The sequence below is a fragment of the Platichthys flesus genome, chromosome 23 (assembly GCF_949316205.1).
Source record: "Platichthys flesus chromosome 23, fPlaFle2.1, whole genome shotgun sequence".
Lineage (NCBI taxonomy): Eukaryota > Metazoa > Chordata > Actinopteri > Pleuronectiformes > Pleuronectidae > Platichthys > Platichthys flesus.
Window position 1 is genome coordinate 5755204 of NC_084967.1, and position 25994 is coordinate 5781197.

The 25994-nt window shown below is 43.4% G+C and overlaps 1 protein-coding gene across 5 annotated transcripts; it reads left to right on the top strand.

Moving 5' to 3' along the window:
* Nucleotides 1-1259: 1259 nt before the first annotated feature.
* On the top strand, nucleotides 1260-25551 carry etv6 (ETS variant transcription factor 6). 5 transcript variants are annotated; one of them, XM_062382528.1, is made up of 8 exons: nucleotides 1261-1574; nucleotides 5202-5331; nucleotides 17889-18053; nucleotides 21103-21237; nucleotides 23107-23703; nucleotides 23945-24087; nucleotides 24763-24863; nucleotides 24961-25551. In XM_062382528.1, the coding sequence occupies exons 1-8, from the start codon at nucleotides 1545-1547 to the stop codon at nucleotides 25061-25063; spliced, it is 1404 nt and encodes a 467-aa protein (XP_062238512.1). In that variant the 5' UTR covers nucleotides 1261-1544; the 3' UTR covers nucleotides 25064-25551. The 5 variants fall into 5 exon arrangements, with proteins under 5 accessions (XP_062238516.1, XP_062238512.1, XP_062238513.1 ...); XM_062382529.1 differs by having other exon boundaries at nucleotides 5205-5331; XM_062382530.1 differs by lacking the exon at nucleotides 1261-1574 and adding an exon at nucleotides 4081-5107.
* Nucleotides 25552-25994: the final 443 nt, after the last annotated feature.

Consider the following 25994-nt stretch of genomic DNA (forward strand, 5'->3'; position numbering starts at 1 on the left):
CAGCAGCAAGGTCCCGCCTATACATGCACTCATCCAATTGTGAGGCAGTCTGAGCTGTCAATTATGACAGCTCAAAACATCACAAAACACCACATTGACATACATCTGTGTGATAACTACCTAAAATTACAAGAACCTATCTTTAAAATGTATTTGATGTGTATTTTGACACTTTCATTTGGCCCATGTCCTGTCCAGTAACATGAATGAGGCAGGGTCAATAACCTATAATGCAGTTAGCCACTAGTTGACGATCAAGACACTTTGAAGTCACTTTAAGAGAGCAGTCATGTAAAATGTTCATTACAAAATGGAAAATGAAGGGGACTTGGCAGTGACCTTTTGGTTTTATAAGTACTACTTGGGAAATAATTCCTCTCATTGAAAGTCATCCTCAAGGCCGATATGCATTTATATCTATCTTAGTTAGGGTTTGCTGCTTTCGATGTTATGATGTTTTGTTTTTGGTTTAGAAAACATAAACACAGGAAAAACCATTCAAGTGAGTGTGCGTGAAGACATTCTTGTTTCCTCTTCGGGGAGCTTTCCCAGTATAAACTCTGACCTTGTCAGGACCAGTAGACCTCATATGGACAGTTGGGGACACACACACATTTGTTTATTACTTTTATTCTAATTTCTCTCCATGAGAAGGTCAAAGTCAATGCAGGAAAAATGGAAGTTATTAGTGTGTGTGTGTGTGTTGGGGGGGGGGGGGGGGGTCTGACCAGAAGACCTCGAAAGGACCAAAGCCTGGCCCTTACAATGCATTGTGTGCGTGTGTGCGTGCGTGTTTTATGGTTAAGGTAAGGGGCTAGGAAAAACGCGGTAAGCAAATGAGTGTCCTCACCAAGATACTACAAGATTTTGTGTTGTTGCAGTGTCCTAAAAGAGGAGCACCGCAAACCTGTGTGTAAGTGTATGTATGCATGTGTGTGCGTGTACGTGTGTGCGTGTGTGTGCGACCTGCTGCGATTTCCTGCTTCGGGTTTCCCTTTAAAAGGGGGCAAGGCTCAATGCTGGGAATTCACGTCATTTCGCCGTTTTACACACATCCAGATCAATGAGAGAGAGAGAGAGAGAGAGAGAGAGAGAGAGAGAGAGAGAGAGAGGTAGAAAGAGAGAGAGAGGGAGAGTGTGAGAGAGAGAGAAAGAGAGTGAGAGAGAGAGAGGAAGACAGAGAGAGATAGATAGAGAGAGAGAGAGAGAACAGAGAGAGGGAGAGGGAGGGGGAGAGAGCGAGAGAGAGAGAGTGTGCGCGTCGCTCGCTCTTCCAGGAAGGGATTATTAACCAGCGCGCTGCCGCCGACATGTGAAGGAAAACACTCGCAGAGACAAAAGAAGTTTTCACGCCGCGGACAGGAGCCGCGCCATGGACCCGAGCGGCAGATAGAAGAAGAGGAGGAAGAAGAAGAAGAGGGACTACATGACAGAAGAGGAGAAACTACTTGTCCCACAGTGACGAGCCGAGCTGCTGGAGAGGAGGTGAAGAAGAAGAGAGAGAGACGACGGAGAAGTGCACGCAGAGAAGTTGACGGGAGATAATGTCTGAATCCTCCTCCGCCGCGGCCAAGGTATCACCGTCCTCTCCTCTTTGTTGTCCTCTCACGCGCACACGCACCACCTTCTTCTTCTTGTTATCATCGTAGTTAGTTTAAACTGCTGTGTGTGAGGTTCCTGCAGGGACTATCTCTCTGTCGTTCTGTGTGTGTGTGTTACATATAACCCCGTTCAGTCACTGTGCTGTGTGTTTGTGTGTGTGTGTGTGTGTGTGCGTGTGTGCGCGCGCTCGGGGCCATCCACTCCGTGCTTGTACTCATCTGTTGCTCCACGCTCATTCCGCGGCGGAGGGGGACACGAGTCGTGACCGCCTCACTTCGCTCACGTCCGCGCGCAGAGGAGAGAAGTGACCGGAGCCGAAGCGCGCGAGCGTGTGTTCGTGAGCCTCGCGCTATCGTCGCTTTAGTTGCGTGCTCGTTTCAAACCGCGTGCTCGTGCAGTCGCCACTAAACACCAGGGGACGGGAGCTGCTAACCTCACATGGCTCCGAACACATGTCCAAATACTGGGATGCAGCCCTGACAGCACCAGGGTGACCGGGCCGTGCATCTGCTACACACACATATATGAATGGATAAGATCAGATCATGCTTAACTAGTCCAACATGAAAGTTACAGCAAAGATCAGCAAGTCAATAATCAGTAAGCATGCAATATAAACGCAAGGAAATAGAATAGAATAGAAAGTATAGTGTCAATAGAATGCAGACAGTAAAACGGATTGCACAGTTGATCAACTACTGTATTCGGTAATCGATTACTTCCCATTCATTGGGCAGAAATTCGAATATTTGCAAACTCTAGCTGATTTAATGTGACGCCTTGCTGTTCGTCTTTTATAAACAGAATGTTTATAAAGCTGCAACTAACATCGTTACTACTGAATTAAACAGAACACCCCTGTGAAATCACATTTTAATTCACAAGATCACGCAAAAGACGACTGAACGTTGGAAACGTTTGCTGTGTGGATTTGCATCAGGGGGCAGATCCAGGAGTTGTATTCCCACTTTCTCTAACATGGGAATAGAACAGTTTTTGGACATTTTTATTGATTTCCCACAGAATAATTCATGGATCTTGGTGACACAAATCTAGGGGACTGAATTAAAATGTTGATCAAGTGAATTTGAATGTGGTTTCATAAGAGACATGTTGGGCCTTGGTGAATATCTTTGGGTTTTGAACTGTTGCTTGGACAAAAAAAGACATCTGAAGTGGTCACCTTATGGTTTCATTCTGAGCACTAATAGAAACACAGACATCTAATCTGGGCGGCCAGGAGCAGCCTGAACATTCTGCAGACTCCCTGCTGACTTACAGTGAAATCTGGTGTTCTGTCTGGTTTATGAGGGACGTCTTCTCATTACTGAGTCTGATGTCACTGCACGATTGCGGCCGTGCAGAAGGAAGACCAGCGGTTTGCTCTCAGGGAAGTTTTCCACCGTTGTAGACAGAACTCGCCCCCACCTTCACCCTGCAATCCAGATCCATCACTTTCCCTTCTCTCTTCCCTCCATCCTTACTGACGCCTTCCCACTGAACTGACCCAGGCCCAGCTGTGGGGATGGAAGAGAGAGGAGTTCTTCCTTTCTCTGGCCATTTTTTAGAAAGTGGACCTGAAGCAGGCGGGGGAGCGAGAGAAGAGAGAGAAAGAGAGAAGCCTTAGCCACATAGAGGAGGAAATAGAAGACTGAAAGATTATTGCCTGGCCTCCACAGGAAATTCCTGGTACATCGAGCTGGTGTGCAGGACTCAAAGTGGCTGGCTGGTGACAGCAGGCTCGAACTGGCGGGAGAAACGGGTAAAGGACTGAGACGCGTTTCCTCATGAAACAGAAACGGCTTCATGATCTGTCCTCATTTGAAGGAAAGGAAACCAGTCAACAGAGAATGACCACAAAGTGGAAAATCTCATACCTTAACCCAGACTGAATAAGTCCTGAAACAACAGCAGAGCCACAACGACTGAGGACTGCAGCTAATAACTCATATCATAATGAGTTTACCCGAAGAGTATTCTTCCTATTTATTATTTGGTATTACACAGTGATAAAAATATTGTTAAAGAAATGCCCATCACAATGTTCCACAGGTGACACAGTGTTAAAATAGCTGGTTTTGTCTGATCAATAGTCCAGACTGCAAGAGATTGAGAATCGTAGAAAATCCTCACATTTAAGAAGATAAAACCATCAGTGATATTTTTGCTTGATGACTGACCATTGATGGAGCCAGGATTTTCTGATTTTCTGATTGAATCAGGGATAATAAACACAGAGGAGATTATCTGTCCAACACCTAGGCACAATTCCTGATTCACACTTTGAAGCAAATCCTTGTTTACTGTTAGCTGTGTAGCTTTGATCAAAGCCAACTTTCATTGAATATATATTGAAAATATCTTCTTGTTCATGCACATTGTGTCCTTCAAAAAAAGATTAGAAAAAAATTCACCAAATTGTCATTTAAAAGAAGAAGGAACAAATACTTACAGGACAACGGCACTTCAGGGCGCAACCAGATTTCAGCCCGGGGCCCGCTCAGCCCGCTCCTGGATCCGCCCCTGTGACCGACTTGACAGATTGATCGATTATTAAAAGCTTTGATGTGATTTAACTAAGAGGCAGTTTCAGTTCCCTTTAAACTCTTCAGTCTAAAAACATGGACAGCTGTACACGTGCATGTACTGTTCTGAATATAACGGTTAATGTAAGTGATATTTACAAAGATGCTTAAAAAACCAGCTGTAATAAAGTCAGTTATTGTTACTACCACATCGGAAGAAATCAGAAATCCAAATGGGTCATTTCCCCTTCTGCTGATCTCTTTCTGAACTGATCAGTTAATGATTGAGAGGTTGAAGTGGTGAAGATAACGTCTGTTTTCTCCCAGCAAACAGTCCAACAGCCAGAGATATACAATTTCAATACCATGGCCAAAGTAAATAGGAACATTTTGAAGGTTCAGATGTTTGTGTTCTTGCTTTAGAAAAACTTCAATGATATATTGATTATTACATGAATCTTTGGGAGATGTTTTTTTTTTTTACAGTTTTCAGATTTAGTCAATGATCATTTCAATCATGAATGGAAAGATTGATCTATAAAAGTGATGAGAGCGTGGTGTAGATGAAGTGCAGAGTGTGGCAATCAAATGTGTGTGCTGCTGAAATGATTTGTAGATTAATTGATTAGTCAACAACCAAAAAGTCCCCCAAAAAAATCTGATAATAGATTCGACCTGTTTGGGATTTATTGAGCTAAACAACCACTGGTTCCAGCTTCTTACGTTAGTTGATCTCATATTATTGTTATTTTAATACTTTTAGGTTTGATGAGTGAAAAACTCTTTGCTCAGTTTAGAACTTGAATGTGCTGCATAGCAATGCTTGCTTAAGCTTGTGTGGCATTTGGTGAGTTGCTGCCTCCAGAATGTGCATCCACAGCTCGACTGGCCGGTGCATCAGTGTGTTAGACGCGCACAGTGTACAGCACACTGCGTGGAGATGAGACCGAGGCCAGTCGATGCTGTGGGTGCATCGCGAGGTGAGGCGAGTCGGCGTGGGGCTGTTTGGGTTCAGGGCCGGTGCGTCGTGGAGCTTTTGTGAGCCATGCTTTGTGTCTCTGTGTCTATTCATAGCAGGAGAGGAGCTCTTTCAGTCCTTCCGCGAACCCGCTGCCAAACTCCACTTCCTCCCCCGTCCATGCTCCCGCCGCGAGGCCAGCCAGTCGAATGGAGGACGAGCCTGCCAGGCTGCCTGCGCACCTGCGTGAGTCACACACACTCACACACGGACACACACACACACACACACACACACACACACACACACACACACACACACACACACACACACACACACACACACACACACACACACACACACACACACACACACACACACACACACACACACACACACACACACACACACACACACAGCAGTGCAGTGACTCCTACAGACTACAGACATTGATTAGTCGGTCATTAGTCGGTCATTTCAACAGCATAGATTGATTCTTGTCTGTGTTTTTAGAGGCTTGCGCTGTGAATGTTTCTGTTTTGGCTGATGGGGTGACGGGGAAATCAGATTTTATTTGATGTCATCCCCCAAATCACCTGTCAATCAAGCTAATAAGGGGGAACTTTGACTCTGGCATGTTTGCTTGTCAGGTGGCAACATGTGAGAGTGTTGAAGAGTAAAACTAAGCTATAGACAGTGTTGTTAAAGTGAAAAGATGAATATAAATGATTGAAAATGGGGCAGAATACCAATGCATCACAACCAATTATGACAACACACAAAAACACTATTATCGCTGCATGACTGCCGGCCCAGTCATGCAGCCATTTCTCTCAGTTGAGAGGTGTTGAAGCAGATCCAAGGTCAGACGTCTGACCCATACTGGCTGCCACTGGACCAGAACTGACCAGCAGCAGTTACTCAGCTGCAGGTACAGATACTATGGAGCATAGAACACAGAGGTGCTGGGAGGGAAAGTTGCTGAAGAAGAGGAGGGCCGAGGTGTGAGGAGTAAGATCCGGACACGCTTCAGTAGTTACAATGTTATCCCAAACACTTTGAGAAAAGAATCTTCAAACGTTTAGGAGTCAGCTTCTGCCATCTGATCTATTTCATTGATTTACTTCGTCCGTTCCTCATTGATGATCATTCATTTTTTGAAAAACAACCGTACCAGTCAGAGCTTGGTTGGCGGGGTTTAGAATGGTTCAGTAGTTACAAACAGTCGTTGAACCTCACTTAAAGAAATCACAATTCTTTAAGGGACTATGGGATTTCTGAAAGAAGAAAAAACATATTCCTACACAAACTAACAAAGAGACAGACAGACAGGGTTGAAAACATAAACACAAGTAAAAAATGCTTTGCTAATGTTTTATGACAAAGGAAAAGCATGTTTGATTTGAGGCAAGTCATCTGTGCTCAACTAGTGTCGTCCCCCAGTTGTAAATCTCTTTGGAAAAAAGGCGTCTGCAAAGGACTAAATGTAAATGTTATTGAATTGGTACAAACAGCATAAAGAAAGAAAAAAAATTGGACAAATATGACGCTAGAATCTTGTTTTTGATGTGACATGGATTTAAGAAGCACTCAGTGCATATTAATCGCGTATACTTTGAATCAGAACAACCAAATATACAGTAGATATCAAACAACGTTTTCCACTTTGGTTCAAACCAAGAAAAACCACCTTGTCTGCACCTTGCTTGACTCACTTAACAGAGTTAAATAGCCGTCTGTAAATGAGTAATTTAAGAAAGAATATGTTGAATGTTTTGAAAAGGTGTAAACGAACTTAAACAACCCTATGGCATTCACAGGTCTGTGCGTCGGCTCGCTGTCTCTTAACCAATCGTAGAGCAGGCGGGGCTGGAGCCGTGCCAAGAGATAGTCGACGTTCAAAGAGTAACCCTGAGCTGCTTTGTCCATGCGTCCGTCAATATTTAACCCGTTTTTTTTTCTTGCAAGTGTGAAGTTCAGGGCCTTTGTGGGGTGTTGGACTGGGCTGAGGTTGGATGAGACACACAGGAAACTCCCTCAGCCCACTTCCCTTTTTGCATTGTTGCAGAAAAAGGAAGAACGTTCAACAGGTCCGCGTTGGGCTTCCTGTCGAGTAGACCGATGGGTCAGTTAACATCCGCAGACACGTGGAAGTCCCACTTTGTTTTACACACATTTCAAACACAGCTCCTCGCACGGCCGTGACTCACACATCCGCCGCTCCGAAAAACGTCTTTCTCTTCCCCCTCTCTTCAGTGTTTAGTTTAAATCTTCTCCCCTCTCCTCTCTCTCTCAGTCAGACAGACAAACAGCGGCACGTCTTTGTCAAACGCTCACACAGCCCAAAACACCTCTGTCCTTTCTCCTGCTGCCTATCTAAACACACATGTGCCGGAAAACAAACCGTCCATTAACCCCCACACTCAGAGGCAGTTTTGTCCTGAGGGGTGGGGGGGAGGAAGAAAGAAAGAGGCGGAGGGAGGAAAAGGGGGGAGGAGAGAGAGGAGGAGGAGGAGTAGGGGGGGGGGCAGAAAGAAAAAGAATGAGGGAGGAAATTGCAGTGTGGGCAGAAATCCGCCTTCTCCATTTCCTGGGGAGGAAGTGGATTAGATCGGGGAGAGTTGCAGCCTGCTCCTCACACTCAAGAATGCTACCATACTCGACTTTAACCCTTTCAGTCAGAGACACTCCACACCTTCATCTGGTGGAAGCATATTTGGAAGAAGTTGTCTACTTTTCTACTTTCTACTATTTTTAAGAGGTTGCTACCTAGTTTTTCCTTTTCTTTTATCTCTTTTGGATTTTACTTGGTTCAACCGTTTTTTATAAAGCACTCAATCCTTAGTGAAAGCATTCTAATATTCTTTCCATTCTCTCAAATATTGAACTCATTTCAATGTAAATCTGTATTCAAGATCAATTTGAAGATTTTTGAAGCCAGGGTGCTTTGAAAAAAGGTCTCAGCCTTTTGAACCCATACCGCAAGCTAAACAGCAAATATGTAAAAATGTCAAAAATGATAGGTAGAGCATATTTAGCTTTTACATATATTTAGTATACAGTGAACATGTGGTGTTAAAGTCAAAACTAATGAACAAGGACAGGACCTAAAACATGGAGGCATCAATCTCTGTTCCCAACCCCACCTAACAACACCTCGAAAGGTCAATGAGCAAGGTGCTAGATCTTGTTTGTTTTAGTGACTTCCTGGAGTCATTCTTGTTGCCGGGAAACGTCACGGTGACGAGACTCAAGGAAGTTATTGCACTCGTCCAACAGCCCCGTAAAAAAACACAACCTGTCCTTTTGGTTTATGTACAAATCAGACAAACAAGATTAGGGAGCGTTAGAGGTGGATCTCATACTTGCGTTTAGAGCCAGGCTAGCTATTCCATTTACAGTCTTTATGCTAAGCTATGCTAACCGTCTTCTGGTTGTAGTGTCATATTCAGCACAGAGATGAGAGTGTGTGGTCAACCTTTCATCGATATCATCACATGCATAAACCTTGCACAAAAAAGGAAAAAGAAAACACAGTGTCCATCCGATCCAGAGAAGCAGTCAGGAAAGGAAAGTCTCATTTTCTGATCACAGAGCTGCATAAATATCCTGATCGCTCTTTCAGGACGTCACTGGTCCAGGTGGACATGCTACCAACACAGAGGCCGCATATAAAAAATATGAAGCAACTGAATTCTGTGACCTAACTGATTCCATACAACTCTCTGGAATATGTTACATAGACCTTTACCTAATTAAAAGACAGGTCGTATGTGGATGACGTTAAGTGGTATGGTGCAACATCTTTCTGTTAATGCTTGAAACAAACAGTGTAGAGTCAAGGTTTATTTGGGCAGATGAACTATATGCTTGGAGGGCGGTCTTAAGAAATAGACAGGCACAATTTTCTTTTATTTCGTCGTGTCCTTAAACAAATCTGCATTGAACAAGTCACTAAATGAATCATCGAGCAGTATTTGTCTGAGAGTGGACAAATGTGCAGCTCCTTGCAGCAAGCGGAGGAGGAGTGATGTTTCCTTCTGTGTCAAAAGAGAGACAAGTTCTAAAAGGCCAGTTTCACCAGCACACAGGGAAGCAGCACAGACGCTCACCAGTACTGGACATATTGTTTTTTTAAATCCAGGCATCACGGCTCAGCATGGTACTCCAGAATATGACGCAAGGAGAGCTAGTCAGTGAAACAGGAGTGTATTATTTGAAGGTCTAAAACACAAGGTGCTGCACTGTTGTTTCACAATAAACTTGAATGAATTTCAAAAGAAGAGGGGCTGCGAGAAGAAATATCTCTATCTCTAAGGATGATTTAAAAAAAATAATCTATGTCCATGGAAACAAGACTGGCTGCTTTCTCTTAGTGTGTGTGTGTGTGCGCAATCTCACAGCTGGGTTTGCACTATGCATGCTTGTACGAGTGGGTGGATGAGTGTTAGCGAATCTTGTGTCTTTGTGCAAGGCTTGCCAGAGGTAGTGTAGGTGTAGTGTATGTGTACGAGTCTATGACTAAATGTGTGCGCTTGTATGCGTTATCGTACATGACTTCAAACCCCCCACCATCTTCCTTTAGTCTCTCCTTCTATTTGTGGTATATTACCCATTTCAGTGTGAGGGATTCGGTTTTATAGAATGTGTGTGCGTGTGTGTTGTGTGTGTGTGTTTGGTCTTTTTGAGGGGAAATTTCCTGCCCCTGGAAGCAGCTCTTGTCCTCAGGAATTTCCTGAGTGGGCAGACAGCGCTTCCTGAATAAATGTTGTTGTTGTTGTGTTTGTGTGCATGTGCGTGCGTGTGTGTGTGCCCGTGTGTGTTTTAACTTGCTCTCTTTTCTCCTCTGAAAGGGAAACTGTTCTCACATGCCAGCGAGAGGGCTGAGCGCAACCCCCTTCTCTTCCTGTTCGCGACACACTCCACACATTGAACACACTTTCTTGTGTTCATTGTGTGATGATGTGTTGATTCCAGACTTTTGGAGGAAAAGTCACAATAGCACAATTAATAGCCAATGATATCGTGTCCATTTGGTCTGGGGGTTCTTCCACGCTCCCCACAGGAAGTGTTTTGTTTTAAAACCTCTGGTGTGTTATGAATAATAAAAAGAGGAAGAAGAAGTGACGTATATTTCCGAAAGGATCAGTCAGCGTCCAATCCAGCCATATTTTGTATTAACTGAAATCAAGCACATCACATCTGATCCTTCTTTACTATTCACCTCCGCCTGAGAGTGTTCCAGCACTTATCAACAGCTGACTTCTCACGAGGAGAATGTCGCTGTATTGACAAATAACAATTAAGCTCCCTTTTCCACTGGTCAAAAAACCCACTGAAATATGGATTTTATCTGCAATGGGAATGGATACAATCAACATTCACTCCCAGGTCCAATGACTCTGCAGTGTACACAGGTTTCAATCGGCTTCAGTCTGCAGGGATGGAAACGTTACAACCAGCTGAACAAGCAAAAATCTTCTTCTTCTCCATTTTCTTTATTTTGGCAGTTGATGCGATGCTGCACCTTTTCTCTTACGATGTTATGAGGGGCATTGAACCTCCGGGTGTTGGTGCATAGATCGCCATGAACGGTTGTTTTTTCATCTTGTATCGTGCATGAGGCAACGCTGATAAGGCAGCGACACACTGGTTTCTTACGTGTTGGTAGGAAGATACCATGGGGCTGGTAGGCAGCCAACTATAGATTTTCAAAGGGACACTCCGGAGAGTTAGTATTGCACTGAGATCATGTCGGGGGATGTGCCAGAAAATCGAAAACTGTAGGAGATGTAATATTATGACTTTCATTCCCCTGTACGGGCTGAGTCCAAACCCACCTGATCCTACACGTCCCATAATTCAACACTGATATGTCAAAATATACAGATACAAGGATTTTTGTCCCGATTCCACCAATTACCCCCCCTTTAAAAATATTGACGTTTCTAGTGTACTGTAAATCGTCACTGTAAGAAATCAACATTCAAAACAGTTTTATATGAACAGAAGATACAAAAACTGTGGATTGGCAATATAAATGTTAAAATATGGCGACAAAGAATAGAGATGTGTTGATTTATTTTGTCATTGTAAAACCAGCAACACAGACAGAGAGACGAGGATGACTTGAAACAACTGTCCCCAGCTGGACTGACTGATTATGCAAAGCGGGGACGCTGCGATGATGTGGTATGCGCCTTGCCGAGACGCCCCCGATATTTCATTCTCATGCATCTTTTTGTTTCCTGCCATCGTCCCAGAGGTGTATCGCCATTTTCCCGCAATTTATTTTAATTTTATGCAGCTGTTAGGAGCTTGTAGCTTTCCTGCAAACACTGTGTGGTGGGCCAGTAGTGTACAAGTATCAGTGCATACTGAGTGTTTTGAATATACTACTGTTAGTTATCTTAGGGTGATTGGAATCTTGTTTAAATAAGTGCTATAGAATTATAGCTTATGATTATTTTGAAAAAATGTATGTGATCCATTTCCAATATAACAATAATCGAAACCACCAGAAACAATTACAAAAGAGCACATCAGAGAAGGTAGGACTCAGGAGGTAGAGAGGGTCGCCCACTAACTAGAATAGTCCTGGTTCGATTCCCGGTTCCTCTATTTTGCAATCAGATATATCAATAGGCAAGATACTGAAATTGGCTGTGTGGACATTGGGTGAATGGTGTGTAATAGCTCTGCTTATTGGAGCTCTATATGAATGTGTGTGAATGGGTGAATGAGACTTGTAATGTAAAGCACAGTAAGTGGCCCATAAGACGAAAAAAACACGAAATAACTTGAAATGAAATAATGACTTAACTTTCTCCACATGGATAGAAAAAAAGAAGGAGTTCACCGTGCCTACAGGGAGTATGTGTTTCAACAAGCAGGGGCCTTTGGATATAGTTAACGTCTTTGAAGCTTCCGCATTTCGAGAAAAAAAAAAGAGAAAAAAAACCTGGCACCTGAACAAAAGGAAGAGTGGCAGTTAAGCCTGGATTCAGGAACTAACCTACAAGAGCCGGCTTGCTCCCGCACTCGACAACAAGCTATCAAAAACAGGTCGCGCTACTTCCCGGCCATAAAAGTTGTGTGTGATTGATGATCTGTTTTATGTTTGTTTTGACTGGATGCAGTCCAGTTTTGTTCTGGATGGGGAAAGGCACATGCACGCTTGAGCAGGACATAGAGGATGAATATGAGTGTGTGTGTGTGTGTGTGTGGGGCAGGGGGGGGGGGTCTTTTGATTGAAAGGTAAAGGTGCTTGTGAGTGTCTGTGTGCCCGTGTGTGCACGTGGAGGTGGATTTTCCCCTGCCACACCCACCTGACAGGGAATCGATGTGCAGCGAGACACAAAGTGATGAATAGTGTGTGAGGACTGACTTACCGAATGTGTTGCTCTCTTACTCAGCCTTCCTCCTTCCTTCCTTCCTTCCTTCCTCCCCCTCCTCCCCCTCATCTGTCTGGAGAAACAAAGAAAAAAAATGCTTCTCTATTGAGATAACAAGACCAATATCCGCCAACTTCTGCTTTGAGAGAAAAGGCAAACATTTACTGAAGAACTAAGTGACTAAGGAGTTTGGAGAGCAAAGTGTCTGCCTTATTGATGCAGCCATTCTTTGGGGGGTGTTTATTGAGCTATAGTTATAAAGCAGCAGAGGTTTCTACGTTCAGTAGTCGTGTCTGTGTGCAGACCGTTGAAAGGCTGCAGTTGCTGACACTTTCAGATCCTAGTATGACTCAAAACATAGCATGCATGCAGTTTTGTTCCAGTTTGACAAATACAAGAGAAAGTAAACAGAGAGGAGTGACGCAGGAGAAAAACTGAACAAATTCAATCAGTCAGTCGGTGTCAATGGGCTGTAGAGAAAACACGGTGGTTTCTGCAGCACAATTGATGTCACGTCCTGGCTGCTGTCACCCTTCATCTGAATGTTACAGGAACATATCTGTTGTTGTGAACGCATCTGAGCCAGACATTATCCTGCTTCGTTCCTGATATGTGAAAGACAACCTCCAGAAAATGTCTGGAAAATTGGGTCTTGCCTTGGTTTTACAGAAGTAGTGACTGGAGTGATGTTAACAGAGCAAAGAAACCTAGCTTAAAATCTGTAATACACATCAATAACTACACGATCAATCAAAAAAACAGAGAAAGAAATAAAACTGTTCATTATTGCTTTAAGTTTCTAGGTTTTCCCCGGCCTGTTTAAATACTATTCCTTTTCATTTGGCCACTAGAGGTGTGAGTTACAGTTCTAAAGTAATTTGTATTCAGTCTAGTCATCAACGAGCAGTTGTTTTTGCACTTTTCGGTCGGGCGAGTTAAACACACACAGCAGTGTGACTGTGGGTGAGACGTGTGAAGGCTAAGCTGTGATTCTGGATGGGACCTTTTAGCTTCACAGTAGGTCGGACCTCATTAAGTCGTCTGGCTGAGAGGGGAAGTTGAGGACTCCTGTACCGCAACAACGAAACAAGATACCAGTGATCTCATCCTCCTCTTCCCTTCATTCATCCCAAGCACTTATGAGTTGCCTTGGCAACTTGTGCGCTGTGTATGTGTGTGTGTGTGTGTGTCAGAGCGGGGGCCTGAGAAACCACAGAGTGAAAATGATGTGTCATCAGAGAGGATTAGGAGCCCACGGTTTAGTAAAGGGCTTGGGATCCTGCTGCTGTGATGCTTGAGGGTTTTATTCAATGTAAACACACATTTTCTCCAAACACACACACACACACACACAGGTGCAAGCACACACACACTGAACCTGATATGGGTCCAACAAAGGCAGGGACTAATGGCAATGAAGACCGATATTGATTTTCTTCCTGTAACCTGCAACAAATCGGTAAACGATTCTCTGGCGGAAAACAACCAGAAAGGTCAGATTTATCAGCTGAAGAGACGGAGTGAGCGTGTTGAAGGGACAGAGTGTCACCAGGGTCCAAGGTGCTCTCTGTGCTCCTTACACTCACTGTCCCTGCTGTCCACGTTCCTTTTCACCTCGAGTGAGCATATAAGATTTACTTTCCTGTCTAGATCACATGGATATGAAACCAGCTCCTGAAACATGCACCTTGAAGGGGATTCAAGTTTTAATACTGAAATCTGAAATGATCATTGTGGACAAATAAGTCTTCAGTTATTCTCCCTCAGCTGTCATAGCTTTCGACATCTGACAGAGCAGGGTAAGCATGGAGGACAAATTCACAAACATTGTGCAGAAACTACCTGAAATACCTGACCAGGGTTGAATATTAATGGAATAGTAGGGATTAGCAGTCATTTTCATATATATGCTAGAGTGATGCACCTCTTTCCTTTGGATACATCTGACTGTTATTACTGTATTTATAAAATCTAGACTCACAATGAACTGCTGTTTCCAATCTCTCTTATTGTGATATTGATTTGGACTTTAAAACAGCTCTGTCTTTATGAAGCATTCATCCCATATTGTTTGTCCTTCGAGGGTTGCTGACAGCAGCCAAGAGACAGGGTAAAGGCTGGATGGGTCGCCATTCTATAACAAGGCTAGAAGAGGTATAAAGCATAGACTATAAGCATAAAGCCCCTTTTCCACTGGTCAAAAATCCCATTAACAGCCACTAACATCGTGTCACGTCAAATTTCTCTGCAGTAGACATGGATCTAATTTGGGTGTAAAAGAAGTATAAGAATGGAGGAAATGACAGCTCTCCAAAAGTGAAGCCAAATCGGTCATAGGCCATACACCCAGCCTCCTACATGTTAAGATGGGATGGTACCATGATGGGACCAAATTAAAAGTCGACATGTTAAATAAATGTTTTGCAAAGATAGTTTGTCATTTTAGCTGGTTCTTCGATTTTCTCCATTAACTTCAGCCTTATTTAATTATTAGATACTATAAAAATGGATTGCACATCATGATTGACAGCAGAAAGTGACTTGTGATTGGTCGAGCGGATGTATCTGCGAGGTCTCAATAATGCAGTTCCATCAGCACCGCACAGTCCAGTATATTTTGGTTTAATTTATGGATAGTGGGAGGAAGTGGAGCTGGGTCGTTCATCTTCATATCCAGTCTGTGATATAAACAGTTGAAAGAATTCCAAAGAGCAAGAATTCAGGACTGAATATGGCGCCCTGTCCTGTGAACTAAGTACAGACTTAGTACACGTTTGCCTTCCTGTTTGCTTTCCCTTCCTTTTTTACGCTTCTGTGAAGTTCTCTTGTTCCTGCCATTTCATCTCTTCTGCCTTTATCTTCTCTCCATCGCTACACACAATCTCCCACTGTTCCCATCACTCTTTCCCCTCTGTTTCCACTCTTCCTTTTCTCCTCTCTGTCTTGCTGCTGTCTGTTAATAAACCTCCCAGCGTCACCCTCTAACCTTGCCGCAGGAAGTTTCCTGTGCTGATACGGAGCCCACGCTGGATTGCTTCCTGCCAAAGTGCGTTGTGGGACACGTTTGTTTGGACCCCCCCTTCTTCCTTCTTCTTCTCCTCCTCCGCCTCCTCCTCCTCTTTGCCTTCTGCTCCCCTTGTTGCTTCCTCCTCTGGGCTCTGTGCAGATGGCTGAGGCCGGCAGACCGGATCTCGGAGGGGTTTTGGCAGAGCAGCACTGCTCTCCGGCCCTGGAGAGAGCATACCGCAGCCATGACCTTGTGACCCAGGCCGCACTGCCGCCTCGGCCTCCCTCCTCTCACAAGTCAGGCACGAAAGACAAACATACAGCTGGTGCACGTAGTGCAGATGGTAGTTTGATTCAATATTGACAAAAAAAATCAATGGTGAAGTCAGTTATGGGTATTCCGTTGTATCCTATGAACATAAAGTCTTTTGTAGTAATTTGATGCTGCAAAAGGGAGCAAACTTTATGTTTAACACAAGTTTAGCAAGTCTCTGGTTTTCTAAGCACATTGCAAGGCATTCTCATTTAAAGTTACATTTACTGCTCTATTCATCAGGGTGTGTGGAACTAAATGCATGCATATTTACATGCATTTAGTCCAGAGGCAACCAATAAAATCCTATCTGCCCTCCATTGGTTCCTTTGGTTGTGAAACACCTGCATCCCAGACACACTTTTTAAGGATGTCTGTTGACAGGCTGCGGGTCAGTGCTCGACAGGCTGTGCTTCAGATAACCTCGGCCTTCCCGGGCTTATCGTCTGCGCTCGTGCCACTCTCTGAATACAGTGGACTTGGGAAGAAATGGGAAGCTGACAATCTAGACAGGGTTTCATTTTATATTGATTGCTCTCTGTGAAAACTTCCTTTGTTTGACGGGTGGTGTGTGTCTGTGTGTGTGTGTCTGTGTGTGTGTGTGTGGGGGTGGGGGGTTGAATGGAAGGAGGACTGAAAGCGAACACAAGGTTCCTATTACTCGTGTGACAGTGACATTGGCGGCCAAAGATAACAGCTGTCCGACTCCCAGAGGAAGTGTTTGAGTCTGGCCGATAACTGAGATGTAAGAAATGAGAAGTTATGCTCTGTGTGGGTGTCGTGGATGTTCTGATCGCAGCCTTACGCCGCTGAAAGTCTGTTTTTGCGTGTGTGAAACAGAAAAAGAGAGGGGGTGTGTCTGAGTCATAGTGTTAATCATTGGGTTACACACAGAGCAAAAATATATGATGAGGCGGCCATGGTCACCAAGATCAATACAAATGAAATGAAAATGTACAACTTGCTATGTCAGACAATAACAGGAATATCAGAGTCAAAGATCATTTTATAAATAGTTTTCGGTCAAAATATACCTTAGTCGGCAGAACTAGAAAACTACAGCTCATCTGTGGGGTGACCAAATTAGATTTTAACACTATAGGATAAGTAAGCTTATTAGCTATTGTGCTAATTTTGATAGATTTATAACTAATGTTGCACTTTAACATCAGAACATACCAAAACTAACAGTCAATGTTTACATGTTGACCGGGTTTATGTTTTGAGCTTTTCTGCTAGCTAATGCACGCTCAGATAAACAAGCTTATTAAGTCATAACCCGGGTGTTGCTGCCTCCACTGCACTTCGGAAAAATATTTCAATGCTACAAAAAAATTTTGAACAAAATTCAAGTAAAGTGAAGATGTCTTTAGATTATTTTCATAGCCCCCTCTCTTTTGCCACTCAATAGTGGTTGTCAGCAATGCAGATAATTCACACCCTGCTCCCACAGCAGTGAGAGAAACGTTTCAAAAGAGGAGACAAAAAGAAGCTGTCATTCCCATTTCCTCCCTTTCCTCCATGTCTCCTTGTCCATTTATACACAAACTAATATCTGGCTGTCCTCTAATGTGCTTGCTGTCCAGAGAGCAAAGAGCAGAACTGATCATAACAGATCAAATGAAATACCAGCCCGGCCTACTTTCTCATATACCCCCCCCTCCTCTTTTATCCTTGTGATTTATTCTGTATTCTTTCCCTTACCCTATCTTCTTCTAATCTTTTATTCTCACCCGCTCTGCCTTTCGGTCTCTGCCTCTCCTTCATCTTTTTTTTCTTTATCGTTGCCACCGTTCCCATAATCACTCCCTCCTTTTGGCTTTTATCTCCGCTTCCTCAATATCCTTTTTACTGCCTCTGCCTCCTTCCTTCCTTCCTCCCCCCCTCCCTCCCCCGCCCCCCTTCCTGCCTGTCCTTCTTTCTTCCTTCCTTGACCCCCCAACCCCCTGCCTCACTGTTCTTCCCCTCACTGATCTGACTAATCTTCCTTTTCTTCCCTCTTCCCCCTCCACCACCGTTATATTTTGCTACTTCTTCACCAAACCCTGCTCTCAAATTCCTTCTGCTTCATCTGCCCCTCTCACCTGCAGGTCTGCAGCCGGTCTTTTGGAGCAGGGAAGACGTGGCCCAGTGGCTGCGATGGGCCGAGAAGGAGTTTGCCCTGCGGCCGATCACCAGCGGCTCTTTCCAGATGAATGGGAAAGCCCTGCTGTTGCTCACCAAAGAGGACTTCCGCTACCGATCCCCCCACTCTGGTACTCCTCTTTTTTTCATTCTACCCTAGAGGCTGGGAAAACTGGAGACATAAGTTCAAAGTTTTGCAAATGAGTCACTTTCATTGATTGGATTAAAGTTATTTTTGAGTCCAGCTGGAGCAGGACTCCAGACTGGAAAACTAGATTTACCAAGTAGGTAGGAAGAAGAGTGTAAGATCATGGAAAAACTGAGTGAGTGGGTTCAGGAAAGTCATGGAACAAAGTGCTCTAACTATACATAGAAAATGATTTTCTGGGCAAAAAACACCTGCTGTCACAAACTGGAGTATAAAAACTGAAAATGTGATCAATGAAAATTAGTTTCACAACAGGATGAGACTGGGCAAACAAATTGACCATGAAGATCTGTGTTAGTGCAGCTTTACAATGAATGTGTTCACAGCAAACATGCACCGTTTAAAAATCAATAAAGTCAGCTGGAGCAGAGGAGGGAGGGCAGGCAGCGACAGTGGAGGGAGGCAGCTGTTACACTGAGGCTGATGGGGGGAGGAAGTAACAGACAGTTGATCAGGAAGTAAAAAAAAAAAAAAAACCTCAACTGTCGCCCTGGCAACACCACGAACCAGGCACGTCAAAATAAAGGGGGAAAAAAAGGAAAAAACGTTTCTGCTCTTTGCAGAGTTTTGGATTTCTATTTCAAAATGAAAGAGGATTTCGTGTCAGTTTGCGTGTGACTGTTGGTGCAGCGTCATGGAAATGTTTCACCACACAGGGATGAAGTCAGTGTTGTGTGGTGTGGCTCAGGGTTGTGAGTGGGATGCAATGAGCGGTCAGCGTTGTGAAATATACAGATAAGACATGGGAGAAATCCCCCACACACACTGGAAACTGGAGTGAGGAAACTTCGGGTCATGTTGGGTTCAGAAATGTGCAGGAATCATATGGATTTATAAATGTAAAGTAAAAACGCAAATACTTGAATTCAGAAATAGGATAAATACACAACTTAAAGATGAAATGAATACAAAGATAATCAAATGAACATAGGTGAAGGTGTTACAAGTTCTCAAAAAATGTGTATGTATTTTTACATTGCTGCAAATCTACAGTTTCTATTACCCTACTTCTACAGTTGTTACCATCTATATTTCTCTGTACTAACCTAGGTGTACAGCAGTTTTGGTCCACTAAGGTTGTTGGATGATGGGCAACAAATTACATAATTTTCAAATGAGTTATCGATAATTATCATAATCAATGTCACATTCTTTTCTTTTGTAATTTTTGCTCGTGAGTGAAGTTCGTGTTTTTTAATTATATTCTATGAGCAGAAAATGACAAACTTAGTCAATTATGTGTTATACCTCTATAGTAACTAAAAGTTGCTCTGTACAGCTGGAGCAGTGTAGTGTACGTCTGTATTCATGTTCAGAAGTGAAGAATGGAAGAGATCTTCAAGTGTTGCATAACGTGTTATGACACAATCTAAGAGAGTGAGAGATGTGGACCAGCTGGCCGCTGTTGTCCAGCTCCTGTATGGTTGATTCGTTTTCAAATATATGTGAACATTTTCATATCTTGGCAAAAAAATTGAATTCTGGGGGAAGAAATCTGAAAACCTGTTACAGCATCCATCAGTCGGTTTTAATTTGCCAGAGATCTTGAGATTTTTTTGATATCTTTTCCCTGAAACTTAATCATGTGGTGTCAGGTGATTACAATGACTGGTTACATTTCAACATCAGCAGCTGCTTTGGCTTTTTGTTGTTACCAACTTCAGTGAAAATGTCACTTTTAGGGAAGAGAGATGTTTTGTTGTGTGATGTCTGTTTCCTCCTCCGGGCATTTGTGAAGCTAAAGTTCCCATCAGTCCCTGCTGTGTGCCATATTTTCCTGCTACAAATATTGTGAAATAATAGAGCTTGTATGTCTTAACCTCTCTTCCAATCACAGCTTCATGTTTAGACATGATTATGTTCAATGGGACGATTTTAAGCTGAAGCTTTACGTAGGAGTTATGGCTGCAAGCTAACATGACACTTTTGAATTCTCTTGTACGCATACTTTATAATGATCAATATAGTTTTGCAGATTTAAGACAAAAAGCAAACCTTGAAGTTTAATCAAACTTTTTCAATTTTTTTTAAACCAAAGTTCAATGCACCAGGAAGCAGGAAATTTCCCTCGGTTGCAACTCAAGGCCACAGGATCAGAAAGCGAGAACTGAAAGGGGTGTGAGTGTGCACACGCTCCCCGTCGCTTCCTTCATGAGAATCATTTCCTCGTTATGGTTAGCCTGTAGGAGGTGGCGAGGCGACTGTGTTAAAAATCACGTCCACATCCACCTGATTTGTGCACCATGCAAATGTTGTGTCGCGGCGGCAGCTGAGACTTCGTTGTCGGTGTGGAGTCAACGAAGCGACAGCTGTTAATCATTCAGGGAACTTCCTACTCCTCTGTTGTGCCTGGTGTCTCCACTACTGTATAAACACTTAAAGGAGAACATCAGACTCATATTTACTTGTGTCAACAGATAGCTGGTGTTTTCTGCCTCCAGCTCCTGATGTGTGTTTGGATTCGTCATATTCTTCTTTTTAAAATCTCAGTTTTTGTCCCGTGGGAATCTTTTCCTTCCCCGGCCACTGCTTCTCTATGAAAACACGCCCTCAAAAGAAAGTTCTTTGAGTTTAATTTCGATAACTTAATTTGCTCTGTGGAGGCTCAGTGCTTGTTCTGTCAGAGCAAACTCACTGGGCACAGTCCTGCACCAGAGGGAAACCTATAAACTTTTGGCAACCTCTTTAATCATTGGGGTCGTCAGGGTTTAATATCAAGGAGCTGTTTTTCTATTTACAAGCCTGATCTGCCATTCCACACTCCCCTGAGACAGTCTGATGTGGCGGCTGCCTCCTCAGTGACTATTCCATTATTGCTCAAGCTCCACGATGCCTGGAAAGCAAAGAGAAGAAGAAGGAGAAGGGGGAAGCTGATTCTGTGGTCGACGCCACCACTAATTTCCCCTCTTTATGCAGGCGTAAAAATGCTACTGGGAGACGTATGGTAACCTCTGACCTTTTCATCTGTGCAGGGGACGTCCTGTACGAGCTGCTGCAGCACATCCTGAAGCAGAGGAAGCCCCACGTGTTTTACCCCTCTGCCTACTTCCCTGGGAACTCCTTCCACTCGCTGCCTGAGAGCCCTGGGCAGCACGTGAAGCTCGAAGGTCAGTCCAATCATTTTGTTAATCCTCAACATAATCTGCATTGGAATCAATATTTTTGTTGATAATTTAAATTCTACACCAGATCTTTTTTTTAAACATCATGACCAATTCAACACTGTAAGACTTTATCAGCTGAATGTAGCAGAAACAGAAACAATGTACAAACTGACATTTTAAATAAAGAGGGTTTAAGCTCATAAATCAGTTAATGAACAATTTACAAACCATGTAACTAACATGCAATCAATTTACATATTATTACATATTTTATGTACATTTTATCGAGTCTCTTAATCACATATCTAACTTAGTAGCTTAGTTAAGTAGCAGGTAAATCTTCAACAAGACATCCACAGTCATGTTGTCAAGTTGTGAACCACACCTCAGTAACACCTGAGGTGTGGTTCATGCTGAATGAGTAATTTCCCATTTACCTGTAGAAAGTTACGATTAAAAAAACCCATTGTCAACTGAGTCGAGTCAACTACAATGTTTGCAAGTTGTCCAATATTAGCTCCATTATCACAGACTGACTTGAGCCACTAATAAATCATTTTTGATTGTGGCGCTTTCAAATTAGTGACATAGAAAATAAGAAGGTTCAACGTACGTGCACAGAACTTAAAATTTGTATTACTGTGGGAAATAACCTGTGGAGGGAGAGTTGAGGAAAACAAACAGTTCACCTGAATGTCTTGTACAAATGTCCATAGGGATTTGAACCACCTATTGGAAATCTGTGGTAAAAATACAACAAAATATGAACTTTTTCAATTGTGTTAAACTATGTTTTCCTTACAAAATTATTGAAACAATATGGTCAATATAAAAAGATAATTTATCATTTGTGTGCATAGTGCTGAAAAGTTGTCTTAACTTCTTTGTGTCTGTGTTTTCTGTAATCGAGGAAGTAAAATTCACACCTGAGATTGTTCTTTTGGCTCTGATTTGAGGAAATGTCTCACGGCAGTATTGGGAGTGGATCAAGCAGTAATTCTGCAGAATTTGCTGTTGACAGTACAACCTGTTCTACAAGGAAATGTTATTTAAACAGGCTGTGGCACAGGCCACCACACACAGAAGTGATTGGCTCTCTCGTATTCATGACTCCTGTCCTCCTAGTTTTGAGGTCACTGTGTTTTTGTTGATGGCTTTTGAGAGAACGCATCAGAGCAGAATTCAAGCTGCTGCCAAGACAAACCAGAGAACTTCTACCAAACCTGATCAAACATAATGTTACCAGGCTTAAGTGTAGGATGATAGTGACACCTTGTGTTCATTAAATGTGAAGCAACGATACCAGGGAACCAGGAAGTTAAACACCGGCAAAACATTATCACTTGATTTTCATTCTCCATTACTCAAACTGTCTGGCAAGATTTTGGGTTTCAATTTGCGCTGAAGAGTAGAAAAATACTTCATACAAACAGGATGTCTAAGATATCAATGCAAGCCAGTATTTCAGAGTAGTTCTACTCTTTTAAAACTTGACATACTGGTTTTGTATTTGGGGTTTTTGAGGCGTCAAAGTCTCGTAATGTTTCTTTCTGAGTTCCTACAATGATTTCTGCTCAGTGGCTGCCAACATCATGTCGATATCCAGTATGTTTTTACTGTTGCCACACCTGTATGGCAGAAACAGGAACTAGTTCCACTCCCAAACTTTATACCCAAAACCAACAGCTGTTTACATTACCCGCCCATTTTTTACTAAATCAATCAAGTGGGTCAATTTGATGTCAGAAATCCGTTTCCTAAAAGATTTTACTTCCCACAAGCCACAGATAAGACAAAATACAAGAAAATTTGATTTGTAATGTGTAACTTAACTGTAGATATTTATGCATGTTGCTGCTTCTGTATCCTCAGAAACGGTACGACGAGGGCCGCGTGGTACAGAGCCCCTCCCCCAGCATCCACCAACCATCGAGCTGCGGCACCGCTCCCGCTCCCCTCTCCACCCAACCCAGCGTCGATCCCCCCTGGGGCCCAATCATCCCCGCCCGGCCAACGATGAATCCCTCCAAACCTTCTCAGAGCTGCCAGACAGCAACCACCACCTGCACGAGGAAATGTACCCCTTGTCCGTGTCCCCAGCCGCACCGAACGGCCGCTGCACGACACCGCGAGAACCCCTGTGCCCAGGCAGCCCAGGGGGCCAGGAGGCGGGCCCTCCTCGCGTCATCCAGCTCATGCCCAGCACCATCATGAACCCTCTGCTCCTCACCCCGAGCAGGAGTGGCGGGGCTGCCGGCATTGACTTCAGGCACAGCCGAGGCGGACCCCTGTCCCAGGCGACACACGAGAACGGGCGTGAAAGTAAAATTCACGGCCACCACCATGCGCTACCCCTGACACATCAGCAGCAGCACCTGCTGCAGCAGGAGGAGGCGCTCTACAGGAACCACGTCATCATGCCGGTGTCTCCTCCAGAGGAGCCGCAGATGCCCATAGGACGGATAGCAGGTGAGATTCAGCCCAGTTGAGGTTGAAGGTTAAATCCGTGTGGGGGGACATCTTGATTTAAAACGTGTGTGTTTCTATAGTCTCAAACTGAGCAGATGTTTCCAGAGACAGCAGCATATCAGAGACTTATCTCTGGGGAAGTGCTGACACAAAGCAGTAGATCAGCTTTGAAGCTCAGAAGTCAGACATTAGAATCGTTTTTGTTAAACCCACTCTGTGTTGTCTTGTCGTGTCCCTGCAGACTGCAGGCTGCTGTGGGACTACGTCTACCAGCTCCTGTCAGACAGCAGGTACGAGAACTACATCCGCTGGGAGGATCCAGAGAGCAAAGTCTTCCGCATCATGGACCCCAACGGCCTGGCCAGGCTCTGGGGGAATCACAAGGTAAACACTCAAACACACCTACACACTCAAACACACACACAAGCATTCAGGAACCTAAGCGGTTCAGCTTCAGATGGTTATGCATAGCACTGGTATTGTTGTTGTAGACAGACTCACCTGTTTGAAAAAACATCAACTGGATATAAGGACATATGTTAGTGCTGCCTCCTAGCGGCCAAAACAGTTAATGCAGGTTTATTTGTTAGCAGAGTCAGGCCTCTGAAGCAACTCAAATATATTTATTCTTAATTAATAATTGATCAAATGACTATGTAATGTGAAAGGTGTTACAAATACAGATAAAGTGAAAGATGTATCTGCCAATTTTACAATTCACCTTATGTCTACAGAGCTTTTTAGCCTCGTTAAGCTCATTGTTTTAAAGTTCACAAACTGTGTTTGATGTGTGTTAATAGGACAGATATTTGTTTTATTTATTTAAATTGTCACAGATACCTTCTCTGTTGTTGTGTCTTCAGCTTATTGTGGAGTTAGTCTGCCCCCATGTGACCACAACATGAACTCATGCAGCTTTGAATGACACAGATGATTCAAGGATTGAGAACTGCTATAACTACTACTCTGATCAACGAACCACATTATTAATGATTGATAATTAGTATTTTATCACTATTATCATTATTAATAACACTATTGTGCTTTTACCTGTTACAGAACAGGACAAATATGACGTACGAGAAGATGTCGCGAGCACTGAGACACTACTACAAACTGAACATTATCAGGAAAGAGCCCGGACAAAGACTTCTGTTCAGGCACGTCAACCTCACACAATAATTTAGGATGAAACATACATACAACAGGATTCTAACTAAATAACTAAACTTCTGTCTACTCATCCGTGTTCCCCAGGTTCATGAAAACCCCCGACGAGATAATGAACGGACAGACGGACCGACTGGAGCACCTGGAGTCCGACACAGACGAACAAATCTACATCAAGGAGGAATGCTGAGGAACTCCGGGGGGGGGAGGAAAACTGTCCACAATCTCCTTACTACTTAAACTACTACAGCCGCTGATGCCTTTCAGACGCAGCTTGAACAATCGATGTTGAATCCGGAGCGCGCGGACGCTCCCTCGTATCGTTCCTGCGCAGCGAGACGTGAAATCTGATCCCTCTTGTGATTGCCTTAGGATGATCCTTTTCTGAAGTTAAACAGACACACACAGCATCAGTTGTTTTGATTTCCCTGGTGGGCAGAGACTTTCCATGTGCTCCCCTCTTTGTTTCTGAATGAACTGCAGAAGCCAATCACATGTGCTTATGTCACTTTTACGATTTTGTTTTTGTCTCTTCACTTGCATTATACGATGGAATTTTGTAAAAAGAAAATTGTGTGTGTGTGTGCCCGTGCGAGTGCGTGTGTATGTGTGAGTGTGTGTGTGTGTATGTGACAGGAATGTTTTCACCACAGAATAAACATTTTTGATCAAACTGAATCCTTCTAATGTGGATATTATATTCAAGTTGTTTCTCCAATGTCTCTGCATAAAAAACCAATGACTTGACGTGAAATACACAAACTCATCACATGGGGGCACTAGTACACAACGTTAGTGAGAGGAGAGCCTCTGTGGCTATTCGCCTCAGTTCATCAGTTCAGGCTCCACACCTTTTAAATGATTTGGGTATTTAGAGGGGAAATGATGCTATGCTTCATGTGGTTGTCAGAACTGTTAAAAGATTGAACCAAGAGTCTCATAGCACCGAATTGACATTATTGACATGAAAAGATCAGCACTGAAGTCTAATAACGGAATATCTATCATTTGCATTATCTTAAGCACAACAGCAACTAAAATCAGATACATTCTCAATATAGTATTTTTGGCTTTGCTCAAAAAGCACAATTCTAGTTTATGTTTATTGATTTATTACATGT

What these genes read in the sequence shown, in the direction of transcription:
- etv6 (XM_062382528.1), top strand. Translation starts at nt 1,545, where the DNA reads ATGTCTGAATCCTCCTCCGCCGCGGCCAAG. An exon ending in CAGGCTGCCTGCGCACCTGC is followed by an intron (nt 5,332 to 17,888) that starts GTGAGTCACACA and finishes TCTCACCTGCAG; the next exon opens with GTCTGCAGCCGGTCTTTTGG. An exon ending in GGCTCTGGGGGAATCACAAG is followed by an intron (nt 24,088 to 24,762) that starts GTAAACACTCAA and finishes TACCTGTTACAG; the next exon opens with AACAGGACAAATATGACGTA.